The 23635-nt window shown below is 33.2% G+C and overlaps 2 protein-coding genes across 3 annotated transcripts; one reads left to right on the top strand and one right to left on the bottom strand.

Annotated features, from left to right (window-relative positions):
- The first annotated feature begins 1954 nt into the window (after window positions 1–1954).
- Window positions 1955–8741, top strand: LOC140054614 (uncharacterized). 2 transcript variants are annotated; one of them, XM_072099671.1, is made up of 5 exons: window positions 1955–2218; window positions 2397–2566; window positions 3114–3191; window positions 4570–4956; window positions 7023–8741. In XM_072099671.1, the coding sequence occupies exons 2-5, from the start codon at window positions 2533–2535 to the stop codon at window positions 7745–7747; spliced, it is 1224 nt and encodes a 407-aa protein (XP_071955772.1). In that variant the 5' UTR covers window positions 1955–2218; window positions 2397–2532; the 3' UTR covers window positions 7748–8741. The 2 variants fall into 2 exon arrangements, with proteins under 2 accessions (XP_071955772.1, XP_071955773.1); XM_072099672.1 differs by lacking the exon at window positions 1955–2218 and adding an exon at window positions 2242–2263.
- Window positions 8742–15587: 6846 nt separating this feature from the next.
- Window positions 15588–22919, bottom strand: LOC140054254 (T-complex protein 1 subunit theta-like). The gene is made up of 14 exons (XM_072099173.1): window positions 22833–22919; window positions 21701–21871; window positions 21219–21350; window positions 20762–20831; window positions 20166–20294; window positions 19999–20060; window positions 19524–19661; window positions 19116–19187; window positions 18587–18760; window positions 18235–18322; window positions 17987–18102; window positions 17372–17608; window positions 17017–17136; window positions 15588–16519 (listed from the first exon to the last, which is right to left on the bottom strand). Exons 1-14 carry the CDS (start codon window positions 22887–22889, stop codon window positions 16448–16450), a joined length of 1638 nt encoding a protein of 545 aa, XP_071955274.1. The 5' UTR covers window positions 22890–22919; the 3' UTR covers window positions 15588–16447.
- Window positions 22920–23635: the final 716 nt, after the last annotated feature.

Here is a 23635-nt window from a genome sequence, read left to right as displayed (position 1 = left end):
TTTAGTGTATGGTAACAATAGAGATGAATATTAAAATATTTGGAGATTAAATCATTAATAAAATTGTTCATGGTTAAATTTGCAAGATATTAAATTAAAGGACCATTGATTTTGAAGGAACTATTTATTAGTAGGGTCTTGATGAATAATTTATTAAATAATTTATTAAATTTATAATAAAATAGTGATTTAAATTAAAATTGAGAATACAGATACATTTTTAGTTGAAGGTACACATAAAATTCATTCTGTGTATCGAAAAAGTGACATGGTACTGGTGTTGGGGATATTGAGGAAGGAGGGGGAGGGTGGGGGTTGTAAATGGAAAAGGTAGATGTAAGGGTGGTTTGGGATTTGTTAGAAAGCTAATGTCATGGAATGTAGGTTAAAAAGAAGTAGTGTTAGTGCAATAGTTATATTCCATATTTATTGATGTAGATTATGTTTTTTTTACGCTGTATTAAATAAAATTAATTTGGGTAGATTTACCTCAATTACAGAGAGAAACACCAGGAACTCTTTTAGATTTAAAAAGTTAAAAAAATACTGATTGAATATTAATATACATTTGCAACTTATATATTTATTATTATTGCTATAATAAAGCATTGGAATTAACTACTTATTGAATAGGATATTTGGCCTAAATTAATTTGTTTATCATAAATTGTAAAGAATAACTTTAAAAGCTTGATTTATTATTTTTTATCCTATTTGAGAATAAATTGCAGGAAAAATTTCAAATACAGACAAATTTAAAAAATGAGAGATGTAAAGATAATTTTAAATTTTTTTATTAGAAAGTGTTTTAGTGTTTTTTTAAAAGCTAATCGCAATATATGCGAATATTTGTTGTTGTACCATAGGGGAAATAAAATATATTTTTATTTCTTTTATGTTCATACGTTATTTATTTTCTTAGAGAAACTGTGTATTGTCATGTTTTGTGAAAGCAGTGTAAATGCATGTATAAACAAGAAAATGTTAAAATGTTTCAGGAATTTTATTATATTTTACAGTGTGAACGCGTTACATAATTTTAACCGTCTTATAAAGGTGCCGAACAATATTTATGTTACTATGATTTTTTACTATTTTTTTTTTATTAATGGATGTATCTTATAAAGACAGGGTCTTGTAATTATGCAGAAAAAATTGTGTGGAAGGTCAGAGGTTATTATTATTTTTTTTACGTAAAAGTTGATTCACATTGTATTGTATTACTAATTATAATTACAAAAATTGAATGTAAATATTTTTTATTACGTTTATGTTTCACATATTTTCTAATTATGCATTAGAAGAAATATTATCTAGGAGAACGTTCCCCTACTTTTGAAATAAAATCTCTTAAGACAAAAGAAAAGTTTTTACAATTTAATGTATTTGAGAATAATGTGTTTTTGTTTTTGTTTAAAGGTGTACTTGAGAGAAATGATTTGGTTTAAAGGTGAATTTTCACCAATGTTTGTACTTGAGAACAATTTTTGTTGTTGAAATGTGATGATTTTCCAAAATTGTGTATACCTGTACTTGAGAACAATGTTTTTATTTAAAGATGAATTTTCAACAATTTTCAGTACTTGAGAATAATGTTTTTTTGTTTGTTTAAAGGTGAATTTTGAAATGTTTCTTTTTTTCTTTAAAGGTGAATTTCCAACCATTTTGTGTAATTGAGAACAAAGTTTTTTTTTTTTTTTGGTTTAAATGAGAATTTTTAACAAGTTTGTGTAATTTTCAAAAATGTTTTAATTTAAAGGTGAAGTTTTTACTTGGGAAAAACGATTTTAGTATGAAATAGAAGTCTTATAGTTTGGTGTGCATTAGGTGTACATGATGAAAATGAAACTGAAAATCACAAAACATGATAAAGTTTTAAACTGTAAGTGCGCCCTCAATTTTACCTAAAGAGTTTAAGTAGGCTTTTGATATTAATTATTATGACACCTAAATGCTTAGGCTGAGTTAATCGTTATCATAAGTGATTGGATATATGAAGGTTGCTTCTGAGGTGATGTAAGCTACTATAGTGCAGGTACGTAAATACAGTAGCTAGGCTAAATGCTCTCTTTGCTAACATTAAATCGCCTCATAGACGTACATTTAGATGCGGTTCACATTTATCGCTCTTAAGCCCCTTTCACATGACAATGATTTAATACGATGTTTGTTTCTTTTTAACCCAGATTATCAGTGTTGGATACCCGAAAGTCCCGTGGTGAGTTAATATCTCATTTTAAAGTGAAGAAATGATATCGTCAAAGTATAACTTTCATTCTTCTAAAACGTTAGCATCCCGGCTAACCTAATGTGAAATAACACTAATCTATGTACAGTTTCCATAGCTTCTATGGACAAAATCAAAATTAATAAAGTGATATTATTCCTTGTTACAGTTCACACTGATATGATCGATATTGTGACAACACCGGGAAATGTGTAGTAGGCTTTCACACGTTGGAGTAATAAGGCGCATTAAGGAGTAAGGATTCAGTCATTCCCTTTTCATGTACTGTGGAGGAGGGAACCACCATGGATATAGGCAATTGGACGTTTATATTTCTTGGTAAGTATGAATGTGACCGATTACTTGATTATTATTTTCTTTATAAGTATTATTCAAAGATATATTGTCCCCTTGAAAAATAATTTTAGGAATTTGTTTTGTTGAATATGTCATTTTAATGTCACATAATAGTTATTCACCTTGACCAAAACTGGATCGAAAACAAAGTCATTTACCTTTAAAAAAGCAAAAAAATACTTAAATTGCCTGTCAGATGATGAGTTTTGGTAAAAATTAAGTTTATTTTGTCTTTTGATTTATTTAGGGTTTTTTTTTCTACAGAAGTGAATACGGTAACTTTAAACTGCAAACTGGCCTATTAATAACTGATTTTATTAATCTTCATTTTTCATGTTTTTGGGAACAATACATCTTTAAGATAGACCAATACATTTAAAAGTTGGTTGGTCTATTTCTGCATCCTATGTTTACAATTGAAATGAATCAATATAACAATGATGATTATATTGCCAATTGATTAATAAAAATGATTGAATAGATCTGATTGATTTAAATGATCATCCTATTGTTTTCTTTGTATTTAAAGGATGTTTTATAGAGTTGGTATTAGCCGGTACTAACCATCAATCAAATCCATATATGTTCAGCAAGAAATGGATTCAAGGTACGTTAGTACACATTAATCGTCTCTGTCCATTATTTTACGTGCGCAATTGTCTTTCACCCACGTTTATTTTAGCCTTTATATCTGGGTGATTTAAATCGCCCTGATAGGACATTTTTATTTTGGTATCGTATATTGTAATTTTACAGTTTTTTTGTTTTTTTTAATGTCTTTTTTTTTAATGTTTTTTAATATATTGCTTTAAAAAGCAGGACTATACGTAAAACAGGTGCAATATCTATTCCTGATATCTGATATGTTTTTTTATCCTGTATAAATATGTTTTGAAATAAATAAAAAAGAAATAAGTAGGTTACCGATTAGTGGTTCGAAAAGTGTCTTGAAAATTCTTCGGGGCAATGTCCAAAAATAGTTATATTGTATAGAATAGCAATAACTAAATACTTGATTTTGACATGGTTCCACCGACCACAACCTTGTCCCCCAACCCCTAGTCTAGGTTGTAGATCGTAATGAGTAACAAGATATTTTGGCACATATTGCGTTTGCCGTTGCAAATAGTGCCATTGAGAATACATCAACCCTTGTACGCGTAAAATATGTGTGTCAACAATATTCCGCGAGGAGTCGATTACGTAACCGTTTAGCAGCTACTTCCTGCTAAAAATCGGACCCGCGCGGTACAACGTGCTAGCTCCAACGATCGTCGAAAAATGTGTTGAACAATGTGGTATTTTCCAAAAAAAATCAAAACGCCGACATAAAAAAACACAATAAATACAGACCATGGCGTAAGTTTACTTTGTCCCCTTCGTGGGTATTGTTTCTGTTCAATATTTTTTTATAATATCTAAAGCAATTTAGTACAATTAGGCAATCTTTTCGTGATTGCATGCATTAGGTAGAGCTATTACGTTTGTTTTGTATGTGCTATGTACAGTTAAATATCACTAATGGCTTAGATCATAAATGTCATTGTTGTCACATTTGAACCTTAATTGAAGATTAACCTTTTGCAGTAATAGACCATTAGGCAATTATCTCACAAAGTAATCATATTGATGTATTAATGATGTCTGCTGAAAAATGCACAAGTTTCTATCGGTTGTGTTTTCTAATTCGTAGGTATTATAACTATGGGCAAGTTTCTTCAATCCCCTACACCCCCCCCCCCAACACTTTTTTTTTCTATTTTTTTTCTTTTTTTTTTTAATTCGCTTTTTTTTAATTCCTCACGCCAACAGTGAACTAAAAACATGCAAGTTTTAAAAAGCGAGGTTTTGGGGAAATGTTTCATGGAAATTCGTATCTCCATCATTAATATTAATCGTGATAATGTCTGTAATGTTATGTTACTGGGTGTTCTAACAACTTTATCCTTTAACATGATAAATATGTTCCAATTCTTATATTACAGATAACGGTGTAAAGGATTCATACAAGAAAAGTAAGCATACACTCGCATCTGGTGCGAAAATTAACACCAATCCACATCCTCGACCGTCACCTGAGGTAAACGACCACTACACTGCAATAAGCAAGGGTGTTACATTTTCACCTACAACGCCTTTTATTCAGGTGTATCGTCGCCCGTTGAGAAATCGAACAGTTTTCTCACAAAGAGGTCCCCCGTGGAAATCACCGAACTCGGTTGTACAACCGACAAACGAATCCGATATGCCGAACTCTACGTTCGTAGGGATTTTAACTGGTGCTACTATAGTGTTTATGTTAGTTTGGTTGCCGTGTTATCTATATAGTGAAACGTGTTTAGGAGGAGGACGTTCAGACAACACAAGCAACGGTAAGCAGTGTGCTATTTGTACCGTTATTAACGACGCATCCCATCAACAATACCGTATCCTCTTTATCTTGATAGATTGTATTGTGTTTTATTTTGGTAATTTTACATATTTCATGAATTACTGTAGTGTTGTTTGTGTGGTTAAATAAATAATAATACCTTTTCTCGAGGTGTCTAGAAAATTCAGATCTCAGTTTTCTAGGACACCCCTTTTCACACTGCTCTTCCCAAAACCCATAAAATATATTTATGATACCCCACAATAATATATAATTACTTTTGTTTACAATATTGACTGTATTTTTGTGTTTCTGTTTCTGAGATGGTCCTCTATTAATTTTGTATAAATTTGTGTATAGGTCTATCTATCAATCTTAAATATTTCAAGTATCGACATGATTCTTCTTTATTGCGTTGAATTTCATTCATAATGAAGTTGTGGACCATAAACACACCGATTGTATTACTCTCATAATAAACGAGTGAAAATAGTTTTCACTCTTCAAGAGTGATTAAAATTGTCTGAAACGATGAAAGAGTAGTTCACTCTATGTAATGGAAATCGGTAACTAGAGTAAATTTCACTCTTTTTAGAGTGGTCCTTAAAGCACACACCTAAAAAGAGTGATCACTCACTCTAAGAGAGTGAATTGTTTTGCTCTTCTTTAAGAAAGTGTCTCTTCATCTCGTACATTTAAGATTAAGAAAGAATCAACCTACCCTCGCGCGCGACGCTACAACAGCGCAGGTAACTTATTATGATACGAAGTTTTCGTAAAATGAATGGACACGTCATAGAATACAAGCTGATGTTCTGCCGTCTGTGCTGCATTCATTTATTCTATTAACGTTGTTTATTTAGGCACACTGCAAGGCAACGAACCACTTACTGCTCGTCTCAGCTCGTTATTGATTGAAGAGCAAATAAAAGAATTAATAAACGTATAATTGAATTCAATTAAGATTGTACGGGCTTAGAATGTAACTGTCGTAGCAGTTTCTGTGCTCATATACATTATTCAGAGCTTTCTTTTTATAGTGTTATTGTTGGTATCATTGTCATGCCTTCTCAACATTGTGCGTCTTGAATTGTTTTTTTGCGTCGTGTGCGCACAGTACAATGTTTGATTATTAAATATTACTACAGTATCGTTGTTATTGTAATTGCTATTATTGATATTGATCATTATTCATTTATGCCAATAATGTTTCGATACAAAAACAATTCTATGTACAGTATGTTTATTTTCCATCAATATCAATCAATAATAATATGACGCCATTTTGCATTTATTAGCTGTACTTGGATATTGATTCTAGAAATCCGCCTGTCCAAATCTAAAGCCTTATCTATGCACTATCAAACTAGTTTGACAAGAAAAAGTGTGACGTGCCCAAACATGGTAGTGATATGCTTAAATACGGTTGTGATATAACATCATCATGTCCATATATGGGCACATCAAGATTTTCGACTTGGTTTCAAAGTGGGAGCAGAAACTGTTTAAAGATATTGATCTGGATCGGATGTTTCTAAAGCACCCATTCGTTTTCTGTTTAGTCCTAAACGACTTAAATTATTCCAAAGAGATTTCTCATGATTGCTCCAATAAGTAGCAGTTATATTATTAAAAGCCTGGATGAAAACGTTTCCAATTTCTTCGAGAGAAAAAAGAATTTATATTTCCGGGCTTCCTATTAATTCTTGAATGTAATAACGTTTTGCTTACATGGGAATTATACGTAATAGATGTGAATAAATGGGAAATTTTATTAACAGTAACAATTTCCAAACCAAAGCTTGCATAATTCTATCAAGAACGTAAATATCTTGCCGAGGTATTTACCACATTCATAAAATTATACAATAATTGTACTTTTTCATATTGTTTTATTATAATTTTATTGTATTAATGTTTTATTTTATATTATATTATTGTAATGTAAAAGAGTATGATAGGTAATCGATCCGGCCGTCAAAGTACGGGTGTAACCAACCAAAGAATAGAGAACCATTACCTTTACCGTTTCATGTTTTTAACATACATTTTCTTCTTCTTTCAAAGGTTCAAGTGATAACATAAGTGATGATTTAGAAGAAAGTGATCATCCGCCATCTTACAACGAGGCGTTGTCATCACGTACGGTATCGTCGTTCAGCTTCTCGACGGCACACGAGGGAGAAGCTCCCCCTCCATCCTACGACTCTCTCAACATTCTTATCCAAGACCTAGACAAACGTGTATGCCGAGTTACGGCATCCACTTCGTATTATTCTTATCGTCCCTCGTCAGCTCAGCAGACGACCAGAGTCAGTTCTTCGCGCTCTTTCCATGGAACTTCATCATACTTTTCATCCGGGAGTTTATACCAAGCACAAAACAACTTATCACGTGTTCACAAACCAAAACTATTGATAAGATCGTTTTCTTTCTTTGAACAACCAACATTATCCGAGGTCCAATTAGAGGATGATTCTCAATCCAGCACAGACGACCCTGGAGAGTCTTCAGATCTGGAGAATGGTAGTGCTGCTGGTTCAACAACTCTAGTACAAAGAGCTTCCAAAGATCTAGATGATTCCAGTATAGAAGGTTTGTCGGGTGTTCCAAACTACTCACCCCCGACGTATCGCGATGAGTGTGGAGGTGTTTCACCCTCTAGTGATTCTTCTTTCTCTTCGTCTTTGTTAACTGTTATAGAAGTCAAAGATGATACGAACAATATACCTCATATGCAACAACTACAAGACGATGAAGACGATGAAGATGTCATTGTAATGACAGTTTGACGTTACATGATATTATGATTTATTTGATGATGTTCATAGTAAAATCTATCTAGCGATACCTTTATTAAGGGAACACTTCTATTAAGAGGACACGACTTTTCCGTGAAAGAACTATGCGAACGCGAAATATATGTTTTAAAACTACGGCCGACCCTATTCGGGGATCAGCATTATGAATGGCCCGGACACTTGGCTGGGCCTCGAATGTGTCCCCCAATGTGTCCCCCAAATAGGGGTTCTAATATACTTATATTTAAGAGCTAAACCCATGATTGTTGCAATATGTGTTAAAATGACATTTATTGAGGTACGTAAACATTGTCTGCTTTTACAATTATGCAAATTAGCATGGCTATTTTGGTGATGGGTTTTCGAGAATCTAAATGTGAGTGTTGCGTCACTAATAGTATTGGTGCTGAGTATGAATATGATGATGATTTTAGCAATGGTGATGATGAGGATGATAGCAATTATAATGATGTAAAGCTATGTCTACACTACCAAACATATATGGACACGATGACGTCATATCACTACCATATCTGGGCACATTTGTTGTATGTGTGATAGTGTAGATGATAATTTATGATGTTGTATATTTGAATTAAATAATTATATCGTGTTGTGATGAATTATGAGTACTTTAATGATATTTTATTTCATTATTTGATCTTTGTTATGCTAACTAGATGTATACTTTTACCTATACCTTGTTATATCCCGAATATTTTCGGATAAATATTATAGAAATCACAATGATAGTAAACAAAAATAAAATCTTAACATTAGTTGTTTTTGTTTTATTAGTATACGTATCGTATCACACAGAGGTGATGTTATTACCCAAGCTGTTAAGACAATTGACATTAAAAAAATGAATAAAATTGCCAGGTTAATGCTATGTCAGTACTATAATAATAGGATTTCTTATTATTATCTCATAGAACAACGTAGAATACAACATTGTATCGTATGTGTATTAGTGAAATACAAACTACAGACAAAATAATGTACTTTCTTTCATTGATTAAAATATTACGTTCATGTGTACTATTTTATTTAATTTATTTATTTTTATTTTTATTTATTTCTTTAGGCAATGTGGCCAAGGATTACCAATAGTGAATTAATCACTGTCCTATCAGATAGGTGGTAATCCCCCTGATACAGGGGCTATTTTGAAGCTGGGTAATGAAATGTTGTCGAAACTTTAAAATACAGCACCAGAACACCTCGTTTGGCCAACCCTATTAGTGGATAAATGAGATGCAGTATGTTGTAACACTACGACCAACCCCTATTTATAAAAGGATGTCCTATTAATGCAACACTTTGTTGGCTCCCAATCGTGTACTGTAGGAAGCTAAACATAATACATTATTACAGTAGCATTAAATGAACTACGGCGGTCATCATGTGATCGTACAATTATAAATAACCAACACCCATTTTATTAAAGCATGCTTTATTAGCTGGTTGAAATGAGGGTAATTATGAGGGGGAATCCCCCACTTCCAATCACCCCACTTAGTCCATAACTAGTATGATCAGATCATACACCGTGATGTGCGCTATAAAAATCTTATTATTATTATTATTATTATTATTATTATTATACCGTAAATAAGATGTTTAATGAATTGGAATGAATCAATGTGAGACGTAATATGTAAGTAATCAGAGCCGATGGCTGTTATGTTTGCTTCGTAATATAAAGTTGGTGTAATTAAGATAGGAGACGTTTCTCGTTTTGTAGGGCCTAAGGACTTGTCAGTTCGGCGACACTTTCATTCCTCTTAAGATCTTAGTTTCTACCTCTAACTAAATATTGTTTGTGTTCAATCTGAAATAACAGTTACACGTTGATGATATTGGCTTGTGTTATTGTAATGATGAAAGTACAATATTATAAGATTCCAACCAGTCCAGCTAATTCAGTTTCAGTCAACTCTCACCTAAACTAACTCGGCCTTAGTCAACTCAGTCCTACTTAATTCAGTCCCAGTCAACTCTCACCTAAACTAACTCGACCTAAGTTGACGCGGTCCTACCTAATTCAGTTCCAGTCAACTCTCTCACCTAAACTCTCTCACCTAAACTAACTCGGCCTTAGTCAACGCGGTCCTAACTAATTCAGTTCCGGTCAACTCTCACCTAAACTAACTCGGCCTTAATCAACGCGGTCCTAACTAATTCAGTTCCAGTCAACTCTCTCACCTAAACTAACTCGGCCTTTAATAGTCAACGCTGTCTTAACCAATTCAGTCCCGGTCAACTCTCATCTAAACTAACTCGGCCTTAGTCAACGCCGTCCTAACTAATTCAGTCCCAGTCAACTCTCATCTAAACTAACCCGACCTTAGTCAGCGCGGTCCTAACTAATTCAGTCCCAATCAACTTTCACCTAAACTAACTTAGCCTTAGTCAACGCGGACCTAACTAATTCGGTCCCATTCAGTCTAAATCGGCCCTAAAGTAATTCGGTCCTAAACCAACTTGGTCCCAATATAATCCGTCTGTAGCTGACAAAACTAAAGGCTGCACAATCAAATGCCCATTTTCATTGTGTTTTATTTCCAACTAAAATTTGATTATAAGATAATGTATAATTATGATATGTGAATTTCCAATCCTACGATCACCAATACTATACTTCCTGCTCAGATCATGCCCCCCCCCCCCACAATTTTTAGTGGTTTTGGGGCATTTTAGCTTTGGTATTATTACCACAAATATTGTATGAACGTTGTTGAGTTACGAATATAGCTTTAAATCTATGAAACAGGTATGTTCAAAACATGATCTTTGTTTCAATTACCTGACAAGTATATCATTGTTCCGACATGTGGTCGAGTTTAAATATAGAAGGGATTAATTTGAGCTAGTAAACATTTCTGAGAACTGCATACCAATAGTTGCGAATATGCCTTCGTTTTTCTCTCATGAGGCATGTAGTTTTCAATAAATGCATGGAAGGCAATTACGCTGTACTGTACTACTACGTAAATGTCCTGGCCCACTGAATATTTAGACCTACATACCACATGACGGCTGTCTTACTGATGTTAATCGTCACTTAATTTGACAACATGAATACTGATGATTGGTTGTTATGGAAGTTTAGGACTCGTCGAATTCTCTGATTCTGATTGGAATGGTTTATAGGCCTAATGGCAGCCGTTTTATCATTCAGAAGTTCAGAGATTTTTTGTTAAATGACCAAAATATCGACTTTTTTAAATTCAATTATTATGCAATAATATTGCCATATATGAACATATATTGCGTTATAAACATCTTATAGAGTCATAGTAACCAGTTATATCAAAAAATAAAAAGGTCGAAATTTGTTCATTTTTCGAAATTGTCCCTGTAGGCCTACTATACTGCCCTGTCTGAAAGAACGACACATTTTTCAAAAATCACTTTTTTAGCTTTTTGGGCTATTTAGGGAATGATACACCTTACTACACCTTAACTATAAATATGAAATTTAAAAATCAAAATACCACTCAACTACAAATGCCATGAAAGCTAAAGACTCACTCACTTGACATATTAACACCTATTATGTCATAGGAAACCCATTCAAGCGCACAACAATGGTGTTAATTGCACAGCAAGCTGTGTAATGTTGTTGTTTTAAACATAAAATAATTTGGTACTGCCCTACGAATAATTGTCAATAATTATTTTATTCAATACTCACTTAAACTTGTTCAGTTATTATTAGAGTATTAATTTTATTTCTGGAATATTTAGAATTAAATACCCCGGAGAGACTATGTTTTATTTATTTTATTTGTGATGATGATGACAGTGATGAAGTTGGCATAAATATAATAGTAAATATGTAAACACATAGTATAACACAGTCCAAACAAGTAATACTAAAATATATCAAAGTCCACAAATCAGTCTTTCAATGGCCATCATAGTACATCTATTATTATTGAATATTCTCCCTCTTAAATTAATACTTAAAACTAAAGTTTTTTTTTTTTTCGATAAAACTGGTTACTATAGCACAATTGACATGCGCAGAACCCATTATTCGACTCTGCGCATGTTTATTATGCAATAGTACTCATTTATGTCAAAACTGGTTACTATGGCACAATTGACATGCGCAGAACCCATTATTCGACTCTGCGCATGTTTATTATGCAATAGTAACCATTTATGTCAAAAAATAAAAGGGTCGAAAATCGGCCATTTTTTGGAAATTTTCCTGTACTATAGTACAGGATTTTTAAAAAAAAATGGCAAATTTTCGACCTTTTTATTTTTCGATAAAACTGATTACTATAGCACAATTAACATGCGCAGAACGCATTATTTGACTCTGCGCATGTTTATTATGCAATAGTAACCATTTACGTCAAAATTGGTTACTATGGAACAATTGACATGCGCAGAACTAATTATTCGACTCTGCGCATGTTTATTATGCAATAGTAACCATTTGTCAAAAAATAAAAGGGTCGAAAATCGGCCATTTTTCGGAAATTTCCCTGTACTATAGTACAGGAATTTTTTCAAAAAAATGGAAAATTTTCGACCTTTTATTTTTCCATAAAATTGGTTACTATAGCACAATTAACATGCGCAGAACCCATTAGTCGCCTCTGCGCATGTTTATTATGCTATAGTAACCATTTATGTCAAAACTGGTTACTATAGCACAATTGACATGCGCAGAACCCATTATTCGACTCTGCGCATGTTTATTATGCAATAGTAACCATTTATGTCAAAAAATAAAAGAGTTGAAAATCGGCCATTTTTCGGAAATTTCCCTGTACTATAGTACAGGATTTTTTCCAAAAAATGGTAAATTTTCGACCTTTTTATTTTTCGATAAAACTGGTTACTGTAGCACAATTAACATGCGCAGAACCCATTAGTCACCTCTGCGCATGTTTATTATGCTATAGTAACTATTTATGTCAAAACTGGTTACTATAGCACAATTGACATGCGCAGAACCCATTATTCGACTCTGCGCATGTTTATTATGCAATAGTAACCATTTATGTCAAAAAATAAAAGAGTTGAAAATCGGGCATTTTTCGGAAATTTCCCTGTACTATAGTACAGGGATTTTTTCCAAAAAATGGTAAATTTTCGACCTTTTTATTTTTCGATAAAACTGGTTACTGTAGCACAATTAACATGCGCAGAACCCATTAGTCACCTCTGCGCATGTTTATTATGCTATAGTAACTATTTATGTCAAAACTGGTTACTATAGCACAATTGACATGCGCAGAACCCATTATTCGACTCTGCGCATGTTTATTATGCAATAGTAACCATTTATGTCAAAAAATAAAAGGGTCGAAAATCGGCTATTTTTCGGAAATTTCCCTGTTCTATAGTACAGGAATTTTTTTCACAAAAAATGGCAAATTTTCGACCTTTTTATTTTTCAATAAAACTGGTTACTATAGCACAATTAACATGCGCAGAAGCCATTAGTCGCCTCTGCGCATGTTTATTATGCAATAGTAACCATTTATGTCAAAACTGGTTACTATGGCACAATTGACATGCGCAGAACCCATTATTCGACTCTGCGCATGTTTATTATGCAATAGTAACCATTTATGTCAAAAAATAAAAGGGTCGAAAATCGGCTATTTTTCGGAAATTTCCCTGTTCTATAGTACAGGAATTTTTTTCAAAAAAATGGCAAATTTTCGACCTTTTTATTTTTCAATAAAACTGGTTACTATAGCACAATTAACATGCGCAGAAGCCATTAGTCGCCTCTGCGCATGTTTATTATGCAATAGTAACCATTTATGTCAAAACTGGTTACTATGGCACAATTGACATGCGCAGAACCCATTATTCGACTCTGCGCATGTTTATTATGCAATAGTAACCATTTATGTCAAAAAATAAAAGGGTCGAAAATCGGCCATTTTTCGGAAATTTCCCTGTACTATAGTACAGGAATTTTTTCAAAAAAATGGAAAATTTTCGACCTTTTTATTTTTCCATAAAATTGGTTACTATAGCACAATTAACATGCGCAGAACCCATTAGTCGCCTCTGCGCATGTTTATTATGCTATAGTAACCATTCATGTCAAAACTGGTTACTATAGCACAATTGACATACGCAGAACCCAATACTCGCCTCTTCGTATGTTTATTATGCTATAGTAACCAGTAACCACTTTTGACATAAACGGTTACTATAGCATAATAAACATGCGCAGAGTCGAATAATGGGTTCTGCGCATGTCAATTGTGCTATAGTAACCATTTATGTCAAATATGGTTGTGATAGCACAATTGACATGTGCAGAACCCATTATTCGACTCTGCGCATGTTTATTATGCAATAGTAACCATTTATGTCAAAAAATAAAAGCTTCGAAAATCGGTCATTTTTCGGAAATTTCCCTGTACTATAGGTCAAGGATTTTTTTTTAAATGGCCAAAATATCGACTTTTTAAAATTCAATTATTATGCAATAATATTGCCATATATGAACATATATCTAATAATAACCAGTTATATCAAATAATAAAAAAGGTCGAAATTTGATAATTTTTCGAAAAGTTCCCTGTACAGGGATTGTTGCGCATGCACATTATGTGCATCTGCGCATGACAATTTGATATAGTAACCAGTTTCGTCGAAAATAAAAGGGCCATTTTTTAAAAATCCCAATGATTTCTTTTTTTCGAAAAATCGTCAAATATCAACCTTGTCCTTAATATGTATTTATCTGGAAAATGATGTCGCAAAAGCACACAAACCATATGCAAGTCGGGCTTTCTCGCTCTCCCGAATTCAACATTCTACTGTATTGTTATGCAAGTTTTTTTAAAGTGAAACAGTATGTATGTAATGTCAGAATTCTCTAGACAGTATGCTGTAGTTGATAATGTAATAAGTCTGTGATAAGCGCTCATACTTAAATTATGGGATTCTCCTAGCTTAGATCAATATTGATTGTATATTATTCAATTATTCAGAAACTCAAGACACAAGAATTCAAGTAATATTAAACATTTCGATTTCGTTTGCCTTCAAGTTTGATTAAGAATTCAATCATATTAAATTGAATAATATTAAAATTAATAGTAGCAAATAAAGGATCACTGGTTGAAATATCTGTAATGTAGTCAAGTGATAATAGATAGAAAGGGGAAAATGCAGTTTTCAAAGTATATTATTTAATGTTTATTTCAGCTGGGCATTACCCCCAAAATGCCTAAAAATTTAATCAAATAGTACAGATGTATTGTACAACGAAAAACTTCAGTACAATACTAAAATATTTCAAGTCATAACTGCTTTTTCAAATACTCAAAAAACAAAGCACACGCCATAAATTCGCAAGTTTATATTTTTTTTATTTTGCACATTTATGTAGTTTTCAAATAATACGAAAAACAGTAGAAAAGTAAAGAGCTTACAAATAACTTAAAAGCACCCGCGATATTCTAATATTCATATGAATATTCATATGCATATTTATATGAATATTCATATTTGAATAAAAAAATCTATAATCAATAGATGTTGAAGAAATATCTGAAGCAGGATTGAAAACTGTAGTGATAAGACTACAAGATGTGCTGCGTCTTTAACATATCTGAAAAAGTACATACTCTTCCGGCCACTGTGGAAAATGGCTCCGGCCACTGTGGACAATGGTTCCGGTCATTGGAACTCTTCCATTAAAACCTCTTGTATACAATTTAATTTTAAGGAAGACAGAAAATGACTAGAAAAAATTTTTTTACAAGTATTTGGCACGAAAAAAAATTTGATAAATAATGCTGAAATGGAATTTTTATCATTTCCACCAATCATGTTATCAAACAGTCGGAAAACCAGGAGGTTTTATTTTTAACTCATTACAAAAACACACAATTAATACATTATTTCTATTACTTACTACCACTGCACTAGTCAGACAATTTTAACAATTAACATTAATCACAGTTTGTAACTGTGCCCGCAATTATTTCATCTTTTTACCAGTAGAAGTCTTATAAAACGAAAAACCTGATTAGAGACGAAGAGGAGGGGGATGATAGCTAGTGGCAAGGGGATTAACCTAAATGAATATGTGCGTTAATGTTATTGTTATAAAATGAAAATGTTAATAGTAATAGCACAGCTTACACGCACCATGTTATACATGTGTTACTAGGGAATTTGCTTAGGATACTGGAACATAATGCCATATTTGGAGATACAGTACAGTATGGAGAATTAAAAATTGCATTTTAATTTTATACTCTCATATGAATAAATTAACAAATGCCTCTATTAATACATACATGTCGACAATGCGTAACATAGAGAACAGATTTAACAACTTTGTTACAGGGACGTTAATTTCTTCTGACGCATCTAAAAATCCAGCAAGCTTAGAGCAAGCGATATTTTCCTAATAATTAAGCAACGTACTGTATTCCATTCCGATCAGCTTACAAACCTCAAATGTAAACAATTTCATTTTGAAAAGCGAGGTAAAAATTAACAATTTCGAAAATTAAACAGCACAAACTTTAAGATGTAAGACTATAACTGCATTTTTGGTTTTTAATTTGGCCCCAAGCACAAAGATACCTGTCTCGACAAATCTAGTCTGCATTTAAGTAACTGTATACAATGTTGATTGTCATAGCTATCCCAAATGTCTAATTGCAATTCTTTATTTGATATCTAGTCTTGGTCGTCCCAGTTGCCTTGCTTCTGTGGGGGCTTAGGCCCTCCAGCTCTCTTTGCCATTATAATCTACAATTGCAAATCAAAATAATTGATATTACGAGAACTGGGTCATACTGTTTATCATAAAACAATACAATACTGTTTCATACATTATTTATGCTATGGAGGAAATGTGATATGGGAAAAGAATTTCAAAACTTTATCAGAATCCAATTTCATTAATATATACATCGTATAATAATATAACTAGAAGGGCACTCAGAGAGCACACACTTCTGCCAATGCCACACATCAATAAACAAGGTTTTACAATGGAAATTCCTATGGTGAAACTGTTCATTGCGGTGATCAGCTTGATATTTGATGTAGGCATATAAAAATTGAATCACATGTTCCCATACAGCTATGAAACCATCCTTTAAAATCTTTTGAAAATCAGGTAATCCTGCTAATATAGAAAGAAACACACCCGATTGACCTTATAACCGGTCAACATTTTGACGGAAATAATAATCTACATTCTATATAAAGAGTCAGATTGAGGTGATGAGAAAATGACATACCTGGTCTACACGTAGCACTGTAACTGCAGCATTTGTAGCCAGCTTGACTGCCCAGTGCTTGGCCAGGTAAGAGTCTAATATACCAGCTTCTACAACATCCTTCACGCCAGCACCTTCGGCCTAGAAGTGAAGACATTTTGCATGAATATGGTATACATAGCCTATAATTTGTCAGCTTTGTATAAATTTGTCGAAGGGTAATCGCCTATCTCAGCATTCGGATGGAACTCGGTTTAAATAAAAGCAAACATGTGTATTTACTTACACTGTTTATATTCCTCATGACTGTTTAAAAAATATAAGAAGTTTGAGTTTTTAATCATAACACAATAATTCTTTAGCTACTAATACTCACGTCAATGTCAAAGCCAATGTTTTTCTGTCCATCTTGATGTGCAGCGTATAACTGTGACAGAACTTCTGTAGCCTTCACACCAGCGTTATCCGCCAACGCTCTGGGGATGGCCTCGAATGATTGGGCAAACTTCTTGACAGCGTACTGGGCTAGACCTGGTATGGTCTCGCCGTACGACGTCAATTGCTTGGCAAGTTCAATCTCGGCAGCTCCAGCTCCGGGTACTAAGTTATTGTTCTGTAGAAGAACAATTTAAAAGTAGAGAATTAAGTCATAAAGATTATATAATAATTACCAAATCCGGAAAAGTATCTGATGACACTCTGGTTATGTCATAGGCTTAGTTAGTACTAGACATATAAACATATGATAACCTATCTACCTTTGTAAGAGTAAAGATTGTGGGCCTAATAAAAAGGTGAAGAGCCTAAAATATTGCTTTAAATGCGCCATGCTAACCTAGGATCAATAGCATAAAAGATATAGAAACGATTTGGAGAATAGCCGAAAACAGACAGGACTGGAGAAAAGCAATCCGAGATATAAGCAAAGCAACCAAGGCGGGAAAGTCATCAGATTATCTGGCGGACCGGCAATAAATAATAATATGCTTACCTTTGTAAAAGCTTTGAATGTGTTGACGCCGTCATCGATAGCTCTTTCAAGATCATCCATCAGATTATCTGTAGATCCACGAAGAACCACAGTGGCAACAGCATTCTCGTCTTTGTCTACAAGAAGTAATGATTGAGACAAGTGAATCAAAACATAATAGTTTGGTAACAGTGCCATCTCATACTGGTCTGTCTTTGATCAAGACCATTTAGTAGGCTGATAAATAAAGTCTAATTATTATACAATACCTTGTTTGAAAATAATAACGGATGTGTCTCCTATCTCAGAAATCTGCACATGGTCGCAGTGACCCATTTCATCTGGGGTGGGTGCGGTCTGTAACAAATAAATTTTAAGTTTAGTAACAGTAATAAACAAGCTACAAAAGACACCAAGTAAATACACTGTGGTGAATTCTTGTAAGCAAAGAAATGAATGTCACAGATCACACAGACAAAGATACCATATAAGTATAGTCTTTCTCAATTTATGTGAATCTGTATTTTGATGTTCCCATTTTTACAGCCATCTTTCTACGAGATAAAGTAAAGATGGTTGTCAAAAATGGGGTAAAATTTCTTTTGTTTGTGTTCAACTTACCATCCTGGGAAGAGGAACGGCACCAATGGATCTACACAGGCGTCGCAAGTCCCACTTTGACATCAGCCTTACAGCCATTAGGTTGTACTTTTCCAGGAAATGAAGAGCCAGGTCACCGACCTTTCCTCCTGCTACAACTACTTTTATACCTGTATCTGCAATAGCCTTAATTTGCTGTGTCAAAGAAAAATGATAATTAGATTATTACCTGGCAAAATAGAATTTTAGAAAAGTATAGTACTTGCTTTTTTTTTTTTCAAAAATTGATACATTGGCGACATCATAATAACTTATTATATTAAAATCTGAGTTCCTATTCTTGAATATGAGCTGAAATAGCACGCCCTCTGTATTCTTTTAACATAAGGCCGAAATATCAAGTAGTGAGCCCTCTCTCTTTGAAAAAATTGTTCCCGATATATTTTGTGAAGTACTTCACTCAGTTTCTAAGTCCTTTCATTTTAAATATTAACTAAATATTACTATTAAATACAGTTATATAATACAAAATAATATTTAAATTTGTTACCTCTTCTAAACTATTCTCTTCTCCTTTGCTGTAATTTTTAAGTTCTTTCGCCGTTTTAATTAAAACGGTTCCCTGCAGATGAAAAACATAAAAAATGTTTTGACTGAAATTCACAATCTTTTTAAACCGGGATCAAAGTTCATCTTTACCTAAAGTACAAAATCTTTAAACTGGGGTCAAAGTTCATCTTTACCTAAAGTTCAATCTCTTCAAACTGGGGTCAAAATTCATCTTTCACCTAGTACGATCTCATAAACTGGGGTCAAAGTTCATCTTTCACCTAGTACAATCTTTTAAAACTGGGTCAAAGTTCATCTTTCTCTTAGTACAATCTTTTAAAACTAGGGTCAAAGTTCATCATTTACCTGAATTACAATCTCTTTAAACTTGGGTCAAAGTTCATCTTACCTTAGTTTCTGTGTGTGCAATATCAATTGGACATGAGTAGACGGCTATCTTTGCATCGTCAGCCTTTACTATGTTGCCTTCAACGTTACGTTTGAAAACCATACCCTGAATGACAGATGATTGTAACATACCCGATCCCTGAAAACACAAACATATTTTTCTATTAACAAACATAAACATAAGAAATTGTTCTCAGTACACAGTCTACTATACCAAATAAAAAATGTGAATAAAACCAAAGGTTTTGCTAATACATCACATGCCAATCAATTAAAACTAAATTCATGTCTTTAGTAGCGTAACAAAAATAAATAGTAACCTCACCAAGAATAAATGTTTACATTTACCTGATAAAATTGGTTTACACAAACCATAGCACTCACTGTACAACAATGGCAATAGACAAATTAGCAACCTACTACAACTTGAAACCATGTAACTTTGGGTTAAAAATGATTAAATGCCTTAAACTCACCAATATCTTAGCAACTCTAACATTATCTACATTGAATGTCTTTGTCTTATTCATCACAGATACTGAAAACAAAAAAAATTAAGATAAAAATGATAACTTTAAAAATATAAATTATACGAATATTGTTAATATTCCTGAAAAACTAAAATAAGCTAAAAAATACTCACTGCAAGCATCAGCAACAAGTTGTGAGAAGAAGTCTTCATTTCCATACTGCTTACTCATTACCGACGTTCTGATGGCCTTCCATACTTCATTTCTATCTTTCAGGTCCTTGACAGTAGCACAACTTAAGTCTAATTAATAATAGAATATTTGATCAACTTTAAAAAAAAAGATAGCAATGCACCATATATTACACAACTGTATTAGTTAAATCTAGTCTGTAACAAAACATTTTAGCAGAAACATAGTAATTTCAACAAGCTACAAAAGACTGTGTGAGTACACTGTGAAAAATGAATGTCACAGATTACAAAGACAAAGATACTATGTAAGTGTAGTCTTTTTCAATTTATGTGAATCTGTATTTTTATGTTCCCATTTTTACAGCCATCTTTCTACGAGATAAAGTAAAGATGGTTGTCAAAAATGGGGTTAAAATTCTTTTGTTTGTGTTCAACTTACCATCCTGGGAAGAGGAATAGTGCCAATGGATCTATAATTTGGTTGTACTTTTCCAGGAAATGAAGTGCAAGGTCACAGCCCCATTTAAGGGGTGTACCATTATTTTAGGGGGAGAGCGATGACTTAAGAAACTCACCTGGTAGCAGTTCAAGAGCCTTTTTACAGGCCTGTTCATAACCTTCAATAACTTCAGTTGGCGAGAGACCCTAGCAAAATAAAATTAATACAATTTATTTATACACCAAATGGACAACACCAGAAATGTAAAAGTAAGTCAGGGCCAAGAGAATGAGAAACTTGTTTCTCCTTACTGCAATGAGGCAATTCAATGAAACATGAAAATGTTGATTATGTTATGTTATACCCTTAAACACACCAATCTTGTTTTATTTTGTATTTTTAACGATGTATTTTAATCGATGTGTTTTATCAGTATTTTACCCAATTTTAATCTTTTTAACTAATTTTTTATGTGAATTTTTAACTTTGAACAAACGAAAATAATTTCAAACCATGTATATATTTTACTGTGTTTGACCATGAATAAATGAATACTGAAGTATCGCCAAGTCAAGGTAACAAATGACACATACCATTCTAAGTAGTTCTTCAGCATTCTCCAACAGTGCTCCTGCTAGTATGAGGACTAGGTTGGTACCATCTCCAATTTCCTGCTCCATTTGTTGAGAGGCCAACACAAGCATCTTGGCTGCAGGATGTTGAACCTATTAAAAAAGTAATGAATTCTGTTGCAATCAAACAATCAATACTATTTTTTTGTGTATTTGTATCGCCCACCGCACCATGTTTATGTTATCTGAGAGGTCATTACATGAGAGGAAACATTGGTGTGAGTTCACAAAAAGTGTCCCCTTGATTCTACTCTAACTATAAGCTCTGTCTACACTTACAAACCTTATTGTAATGTGCGCATATGTGGACATGATGACATCATATCACTACCATATTTTGGCACATCACACTTTTTTGTCAAACTAGTTTGATAGTGTAGACAGAGGGTATTGGTGAGAGCATAGACAGTGGATTGTGGAGGGGATAAGCTTTAGCAACTGACCTCCAATTCTTTGATAATGGTGGCTGCATCATTGGTAACAAACAACTTCTCTATATGGTTGATGACCATCTTGTTCATGCCATTTGGACCAAATGCTGACCTTGTGGTTTCCGCAAGCTGTTTGCATGCTGATATGTTTCTGTACACTGCTTCGTCAAGGCCTTGATAATTCTGCAAACAAAATAAATATATTTTGTAGATATCTATCTTGTCCATGGATCTATGAGTGGTTCTTGAAACAAATGATACTATTATTTACAATACTCATACATTGATAACTAAAAGTTACAATTTTACAATTTATGTTTATTCTTTGTTAATGTTACCACAAGTAAAAATCTTAAAATTATTTAATTTTATATAATTTGTAGTCAAGTAGTAGGCAAATTACCATACGCTAAAAGTAATCATAGATAGAATGAGATTCTTTGTCGGTAACAAACTAATCTTGCAAACTGTCACCAAGATTCATTTAACCGAAAGTAATCTCTGAAACATGTGTGCCGAACAAAAGAAAAATCAATTAGGACAAATATGTTTACTTTTATTTCATTTAGGCCTAGATTTAATTTAATGATTTATATTGTCATATTAGGCTAGTTAGGATCAGGCCCAGGGCTCTAATACTACCTACTAGCCTAGTTAGTAGTAGTAGTAGGCCTGGCTTTAGTTAGGCCCAGCTCAGGCAGAGAGAGAGAGAAAGGGGCCTACTTTTTAAACTTGATTTTTATTTATAAAATACTAAATAGGCCTAGGTAGGCCTAGGCTATATTTAATTTAATCAAAACCTAGGCCTATTATGATACATGTGCATTTTAAAATGATTGACACACAGCCCTGGGCCCAGTACTTATTTTTCCTACGCACACACGAAGTGTACTGTAGGTGTAGCTAGCCTGGCAACGTCATATCGTTGCAGAGGAACAGTCGGCCGGCCGAATCCATTCCTGCTGCATATGAAATTATCTCCGCAAACAACGACTCCCTCCCCGCCTGCACGTGGGTAAAGTACTTCAGGTTTCGAGTCACTTTTAGCAGTACTTCTCATGCCTAGTAGTACTAAATAGTTAATATAGAGAAGCAGTGTTTATAATTTACGGTCAAACTGAAAATATTTCTATAAAATAAATACCTTTGCCCCATCTTTTAGCATTTGCTGAAGTCCCGATCGTGGTATGTGCATCGCCATTTTTAGAGAAGTTTCTGGAATGAATATTTTTTAGCGCCTGCAATACGTCTAACTAATCTAAAAAACTCTTGGTGGCGCACACTATGGCAACGAGACGCTCTTTTCTTTAACTATTGGTACGGCGGTCAACCGTCTGTCGTGCATCTAATTCACAGCTTTCTATTGGCACGGTCCACTACGACCGTACATTTTTTTTTTCAAAAAAATTAAAATAATTGCAAAAAAATAGTGTATTATGGGTCTGTGCTATCTATATTTTTTTAAACAAAATCACCACTATGCTAGCTGGATATGTGCTTTAAAAAAAACTGAGAAAAAATAAACTTACAAAAACTTAACATGAATACAACAACAATTCAGTTGTTTCTTTATTTACAACTGTATAACCATTACACTTATACTGTATTATCTATACAAATTACTAGATACACATCATAGATTCTGGTAGTCAGAACAAACAATACCAAATCCATTTTCCAGTTTACATAAATAAATACAAAGATACTTCCCATTCACACTAAACCCCGCACTAAGCCTAAAAAACCCATAAAAAACACAAAACGTTTCTTAAACCTAAAAACCACTCTGTATCAAGATATAGAATTTCTGTTTTGTAAAATAATAAAGTATATAAAAACAACCAAAGCACCTATGTTAAATGACTAAAGCTCTGTCTACATTAGCAAACTAGTTTGACAAAAAAAGTGTGATGTGCCAAATAATATGGTAGTGATATGATATCATCA

This window comes from Antedon mediterranea, chromosome 7 (assembly GCF_964355755.1).
Source record: "Antedon mediterranea chromosome 7, ecAntMedi1.1, whole genome shotgun sequence".
In the NCBI taxonomy this organism is placed as follows: Eukaryota; Metazoa; Echinodermata; class Crinoidea; order Comatulida; family Antedonidae; genus Antedon; species Antedon mediterranea.
The sequence above is the reverse complement of the archived record's forward strand: the minus strand, read 5'-3'. Positions and strand labels throughout refer to the sequence as shown.